At 35.7% G+C, this 7,666-nt stretch overlaps 1 protein-coding gene across 3 annotated transcripts in view; it reads left to right on the forward strand.

The window, feature by feature from the left end:
• The window catches only part of LOC109032270 (uncharacterized), a 54,703-nt gene extending 47,415 nt beyond the window's left edge, over positions 1-7,288 (forward strand). For all 3 annotated transcript variants that reach the window (XM_072297712.1, XM_072297714.1, XM_072297713.1), the window contains 2 exons: positions 275-460; positions 1,371-7,288. In XM_072297712.1, coding sequence (XP_072153813.1) covers positions 275-460; positions 1,371-2,018 — 834 coding nt within the window. In that variant the 3' untranslated portion in view covers positions 2,019-7,288. The remainder of the gene's footprint in view (positions 1-274; positions 461-1,370) is intronic.
• Positions 7,289-7,666: the final 378 nt, after the last annotated feature.

Consider the following 7,666-nt stretch of genomic DNA (forward strand, 5'->3'; position numbering starts at 1 on the left):
AAAACACTTAAAAATATATGCGGTAGAAAATAAAATTTGAAATGTTGATATTTCTCTAATTTACAGAAAGTTTAAATTTTAGGTTGGCAAAGTTATGTACAAAAATAACCGGACCAGAGGCATACAAATTGGTCGTAGCTTTACCTGTGCTGTTGTAAATCGCCTATTCTTAGCTTTATATTTCTCACCTTAGTTTATTACATCCATATCTAGTGAAAATGAGCTTTAAATTTTATGCAAAATGGTGTATTAATATCTTAAATTTATTGCGCAGATCGTGGAACGAATGTACAAAGTGCAGCAAGAAATCCAAAGGATCTGTGAAAATAAACGACCACCTCTCATCGAAAGAGAAAGATGTCAGTGTTTAAAGGCAGAGTTTACAGTTTTACTAAAAGAACTTCGAAGGAGGAAAAGTCAAAACAATCAACAAAAACACAAAAAAACTCAATTACCCCAGGTTAGAACATTGTTTTCTGTGAATTTTTCCATGTCTGATAGCGTATATGTTTTGAGCAATCGAAATTTTGTTTATAAAAACAAATAAACCCTCTTTAGATTGCTGTAACTGTCCAAAAAAAATGAGTATTGCAATGGATCAATAAACACAAGGTTATTGTGAAACAAAATTAAGCATCACACGCAAGTGTTTTCTCAGTGAAATTTTACATAAAAGACGATTTGCGTCTTTTATACATTTCCTGCTCACAAAAAACCAAAGTCTTCTTGGATCAATCTATTTATGATGAAAATTACCACCATTAATTTCTCACCCATGATTTCATCTTAGGAGTACTTTTATCGTCACAAAAACTATCATAAATTTTTATTCTCATAAAATGTTTGTTTTTGTAACGATGAAAACTGTAAGAATGTTTACCCTGAGATCTAAAAATCTCAAAAAGTCTAGCTTTAACTTACAATTACTGCAAGTAAAATACTTTGAGGGTGAAACTGCAAAAATGCGTATCTTGGTCTGCAGCGTTGCAGACTTCCTGTAAAATTTAATTTTTTACATCAAAAACTACTAAACAGTTTTTTTAAAAATTCTGGTGATTTTTCTTCTCCATGTTAAGGATATTTTGTGAAAATTTCAAGACATGATGTTGGTTCGGTCTCCTTTTGAAAAGTAAAATTAGACCGGATATTTTGGAACAACGCAACCAAAATACGCATTTTTGCTGTTTCACCATCGATTTCTGTGTTGCGGTGTAAGCTAAAATATGAGTATTGGAAGATCTTCGAGTGAAGAGTGTGTTTTCACCTCAGAGGTGTATTTTAGCATTTTTGGGAAAGTTTTTTCTCAACATTTTGATGATGAGTCGCAAACTCACAAGTACTGTAAAGCTATTTTAATTTTATTTTTGTAGGATCTGGACAGTGATGACTACGCTCAAGGTCTACGGCATCGTCGATCTATGTCCTGCCCTTTCATGGTACGACCCAATCTCTCCACCCTCAACATTTTGGCCAATGCTCATGGACTCCATCACAGTGAGAACAGCCCAAACAGCAGTCCGCTCAAGAATCTCAGCCCTGCCAGTCCACTGAAAAATCCGTGTGCATCAAGTCCAGTCCCGAGAGGATCAATAACTTCACCTCTTAAAAACATTCCAGTGAATGCCCCCCGTGCTAACCATTTCCCCTCACAAGTGTCTTCTCCTGTGGATCATCCACACAACCGCACGTTAACTAGTGTTAAGAGCACTATTTTCTCATCGACGCGAGTCTATGACGTAGACGAATCCCAGAACCACGCAAGAAATGTGCCCAGTTTTAGTTGCTCTTGCGCTGAAGAGCACAGGACCAGTTTCACGAATAGTCACGATAACTTTCTCTATTCTCCGCAAGATTTGGAGCCGGTTAAGTCTTCCCAACTTTCCAGTAGTTATGGTCGGCCCCTGTGTAGAAACAACCAAACCATTATCAAGATGCCTGAGTATGTGATGCCAGAGTTATCGACCATTATTGCCTACGACAATGCTCTTCCAATTAATAGTACATCCGTAGATATATAGTTCAATTTGATTCTCATGTATTCATTCCTAAGCGAAATTTTTCCAAGTTTGAATTGTCGTCGAGTCGATGAGATGAACTCATCGAAATCTCGGAACCTGCTTCCAACTATTTAAAGTAGTCAAATTCAGCTGGTGTAACATCTTTTATATTCACCAATGAAAATTTTTTCGGTTTCAACCCTCTAAGATCTCTTTAATTCTGCTGGTTTTTGTATGGTGACGCTATTTTGATCCATTTTTTGAGCTGAGACAGAACTCAAGAGATTATCTCTACTGGTTCAGTTGCCAATTAAGTTTATGAATAGCGCTTAAAGTCAACTTTGTCTTTCTTTTATCTCCTGTCATGTGGATAATTTTAAACAATTGACCATCCAACGGGTTCTGCTGTCAGATTCATTTATCATGGATAAGTGTCTATATGTTAGCGGCAAAACCCGATTCCAGGCAGAACTAGATTTGCCTAGGCAAAAATGTATTTTTCCGAGGCATCTAGTTTTGCCTGCGCAAAGTAGGCAAAACCAGTTCCGCCGGAGCGCTGTCAGTTTTGCCTGAACACGACCAGGCGAAACTAGTTTTGCCGGACCGAAAAAAAATGAAAAATAATAATTAAAAAGAAAATAAAGGATAGGGTAAAATAGGTAGTAACTTTACTAAAAATTTAAGAGCAGGGGGTCACTTTAATTATTACACATAGAAGTCTTATACTAAAAAATAAATGTAACAATTTATCCATTTATTGTTGCATGCGGAGCTGCCATGACATTTAGAGTTGCATAAAAGAAAATATTCAATATGAAATGACACACTATAGACAACGTTCTTAGTTCGGCAACTTAGCACAAACGCGGCAATATCACTCATCGGAGCGTCCGAATCTTCTCAACGGTGGGAGAGACACTGATAATAGCTCAGCTGATCGGATTCTAGGTGCTCCCGACCTGCCGGTGACAGACATAAAGTACATAAGTCGTAATGTAAGTAGGTGAGCTGGCGCCACTTTTAAGCGTTTTCCAGGTCCCAAATTCCGAGACTCCTGTGTGACGCCGGGTCATTTTTTCGATACATAATCGATTGTTTGCGATACACGGGTACCCGGCCATCCGATGTAAACAAAGAAGATAGGAATCACCACGTATTCCACACCGCCATTTTGGATCGAACATGTATCGAAAAAGTGACCGGAACTCGGCGCACACCGGGCTGGGAACTCGTTGAGCAGAACATGGCGCCAGCTCTCCCATTTACATTACATACGACTCTATGTACTCTATGGTGACAGATCCATGTCCCTCCCGAAATGTAAACAGTGTTACGTAATTCGGTCTCGCTCAGCATCGCCAAACACTCCGCTTGTACTTATCAATTTCAATTGGCAGGGCCAGTTTTGCCGGTTCCTTTCAGGCGGAACTAGTTTTGCCGGTTCATTTCCGGCGAAACTAGTTTTGCCGTGCCTCATCAGTTTTGCCTGAACATCAGCAGGCAAAACTAGTTCCGCCTACGGTCGGCTAGTTTTGCCTACGCAAAGCAGGCAAAACAGGTTTTGCCTAGGCAATTCTAGTTTTGCCGACGGAAAACAGGCAAAACAGGTTTTGCCTAGGCAAATCTAGTTCTGCCTGGAATCGGGTTCTGCCGCTAACATATATAAAAGAGATATTGTCTCAACACACGCAATGAAGGAGGTCTGGTGATTGGAAGATTGTTCTGATTCTAAATGGGTCGCAGGATTCCTTTTAAGTCTGTCCCTAAAATTTGTATGTTTATTTTATTTTTATATCTTTTTTGCCTCTGTATCAGTTCATTGATAGTTCTCAAAGGCTAATAAGTAAGTGGCCATTTTGTCATCGTATCAAAAAATTTGATTTGATGTGTGTCTCTATTCCATTGTTTGCTTTAGTTCTTGCCTATGGCCCAAATTTTTTTGGTTTACTGTTGATTCCAAATCTAGTAAACATAAGCTGAATCAGTGAGCACAACAAATCAGAAGCCTCACTTTCAACTTAGAAGTGACTCGAAGCGGCCACAAGTTTACACCTAGCTGGTCAACAAAATTTGGGCCCAGGTATTTTGCTCCTGAAATTTTACAAAATTTCATTTTAAATTAAAAATTTAACTTGTAAATTTAATGATTTTTTAGGCAAGATGGACTTAGGACAAGATGGTTTCCGGACAATTTCTTTATGATCACCGTCCCTTTATATTAGTTAGTTAAAGTAAACAGTATTTTTTTAAGTAACCTTATTCCTTTCAAAAGTAGAGAGGGTGCATTTATAATTGAAATTTAACATCCATTTTTAGTCTACTTTCAGATTCACTCTCACGTTGAAAAATTTTTCATTAAATATTTCATATTCGTTTTCTCTGAAGGACTACACTTGGAACAACAAGAAATAGGGCACTGGCTTAGCCTCAAAAGTTTTTGATATGATGTTCCTCAGGATCTCCAGAGTAAGATGAGCTTTTAAAACCAAACTTTCAGTGCAATAATCTCGAGTCTGAAATGTTCATGTAACGTGAATTTTAAAGTATTATCAAGTGGGAAAATGTACGGAGTATGTTTTAACGGAGGAGCGAGCTTTTCTTTCCTTGTCTCGTCTTCCTTTTTCATCATTCTTTAACTCGGCGACGGCGCCACCTTTCCATATACTTAACTTGTTAAAGTGCAAAAAAATGCGCTTTTTATAAACGATTTTCTTGAGATTGGCTCTCATAGAAAGTTCTATTTTGAAAGCTCAGCTTATTCAGCTTGAGTATCTCATAAAAAAAAAATCTTGCAATTTAGCCATCATCAAATTTCTTAGTATTCTGGCGTAGTTAGTCATTTCAACTCCACCAGATCTGGAAATGTGGTTCACCAAATCTATCATCATGGGTATAAACTCGGTACTTTTAAAATACGCAAATCTTAGCAAGCATACATCGGACATGAAATGTCAAAGCGTATGGCTCTCTTTTCTTACTTCATTTTTTGTTCGGTTAGTTTTTTCTTCCTCTGTAGTGAAAATTCAGTTTTCATTATCTCATTCTTCATTAAATTTTAATGTTAACATTTTTAATTTGTCGAAAGTTCTCTTTTAGACTGTACAACTATTCCAAACTGAAATCTAGTTCAGTCCACTTTTAACTTTACTTGTGATTCTGGAAACTTAATCTTGTTACATTCATAGTTACGTCTCTAGATGAAACAATTAGAATATTTCTCTTTTAGCCTTATCTTTGTATTTTTATTCTTTCTTGAATCTCTGGCTGATGGATGGATATTTGTTCTCAAAAGAAAAAATGACAAACAATTAGTAAGTTATGTTTACCAAGTACAATAATGCTCCGATCATCTGACAATTTATGACGAGGGCTGCCTCGGATATCGAAAATGTCGGATAATTGAAGCCACTAAACAAAGGCTGACAAAACGCCATCTCAAGCTCTGTTTGTAATCAAGTAGACACAAAATTTGGCCAATTTTTTTTTTGTAAAACTAGGCTATTCAATTGGAAAAAAAGCACACACACACACAAAAAAAGAAAAAACAGATTCATTCAATTCTGACCCAAAAAACCCGTGTTTGTCCTGTCAGATAACTTGTAGTTGACAAAAAACTCAATAGACTACATCAGATAAATGAAGTGTCGAATAATAAGGGCATTAATTTCATTTGTGAGAATTAGCAATTGTATAATTATTTGCACTTAAGTTCTCGGAAAGAGAAATAAAAATTGCCATGTTCAGTACACCACTGTTTAAATCCAGTCAGTTCAGTCCAAATTTTTCAGTATTTTGTATGGTACAGTATAAAATCACAAGAAAACTTGTACAATTTCGTTTTTTATACTTCCTTTATCGTTACAACTTACTACATAAGCTCATTCTTCCAAATATTAAATTCTATAGTCACTCAAGTTATTTTGATTTAAATGGTATACCTGAGAAAAAAATGTAAACATGGCATTGGAGTTTCTCGGTTTTTGCTAAGGCAAGTAAGATCAAGACTTTTTTCAACTCTAAGTGTTTCTTGATATCTTTAGTTATCTTTTGATATCTCCAGATATCTAGAGCTCTTCTTGTCTCAAGGAGTGCCATTTCAAAAGAATACTTACTGACTCTGTTGTTATTGTGTTCTGCGTTAAACTTGGAAGGAGATTCATGTGCAGTTATATTGTTCTGTCACATTTACTCTTATTTTTAAGATTTCTATCACATTAGTCTAATAAAGCAGGCAACTTGTAATTGATTTACTCATTATGTCAATTTTTAAAACTTTTTAACCAATGTAACCCATTATCATGCTGGTGAGAAGGTGAGAATGATCAATCTTTTGCGTTCAAGGACTAGTTTGAGTCATCATCTGTAGAGCTGTAGTAAAATTTGAATAATGATTAAAAAAGAACAGAGCGTGCAAGATTTCTATGGATGAAGCCATTTCATCTCCAGACCAGATTTTGTATCTCATAAATAGTGTCTGCATAAAAATAAAAAATGCCATTTTTTGGCTGATTTTTTTTTTCTTTACTATTATAACAATGTACCTTCACCAAGAATAGGGCGTGCTGTGAATTTTAAAAACTATCATTTATTGCACCCTGGCACTGCATCATCAAAGTAAAAGTTTATCTCTTCCCTAAAGTCTCTCTCTATGTTACTTTTATCAAATTATTCTTGTTCGATTATAATCAGGCCCATTTTTTAACATTTTTTTTTACATTTTTCTAATTTTTAAATGAGCATTTGATTTAAAGTCTCCGAAGAATTTGTATATGAGCTATCGAATAGCTGGGATAGGATGTGGGCGGTTTTATCCTGAGTGTTAATGAAAATCTACACAATTCAACTAGTGTTACTCAATAGCAATTAAATTCTTGCATATCACTTTTAAATTTTCATACATCTGTTGTCTCTATCTTTTTCAGCATTAATCGTTGTTGCTCACACTTTAGTCTCTGATAAGAGGAAACAGAGGGTAATGTCGTATGATTCTAGAGACTGAGAGATATGTTTTGAATGGAAAGAAATGAATGGATATTTTACGTCACAATATTGTGGATCTATGATTGCATCTTTAGCTGGTGCTGATTCGCTTCTACTGGGGTTTCTCACAGGTTACCTCAGAGGACAAAGTTACTTTGAAGTGTGCTAGGTAGTTAAAAAAGAAAATCTAGTCTGTAAAGATTCTGTAACTTAAGAGCAATTATTTTTTTGTTCAATTTGCTTCTCATTACTGTAGAAATCAAAGTTCTATACACCTGTTTTGTTTTAATAAAGTTTTTTAAATGTTTTAATTGTATTCGTTCTGTTTTTTACCACTCCTTAAAACTAGAATATTGATTGATTTTCGTAGATTCATGGATTGCAGGATGATGATAACTATCTATTAATTTAAACTTACCAAATTTTATGATTCACTATCAGTCTACTAAAATCTAATTTTAAGGAAAAAGTACAGCGTCAGAAGCATATTTTGTGAGATTTAAAACAGAAAATTAGTATATAGACAAGCCTATAAATCATTTTAATTTTTTAAGTTGTATTAATGTTAAAACTATGTGGGGTGGGGGCGGCTCGTGGAGCGAGTCGCAAGTTCATCACAAAGCAAAGAACTGGGGGTCCAGGGGCACTCCCTGGTTAGCCGTGTCGGCTCGCAAAGCGAGCTAATCATA

Source organism: Bemisia tabaci, chromosome 3 (genome assembly GCF_918797505.1).
Source record: "Bemisia tabaci chromosome 3, PGI_BMITA_v3".
NCBI lineage: Eukaryota > Metazoa > Arthropoda > Insecta > Hemiptera > Aleyrodidae > Bemisia > Bemisia tabaci.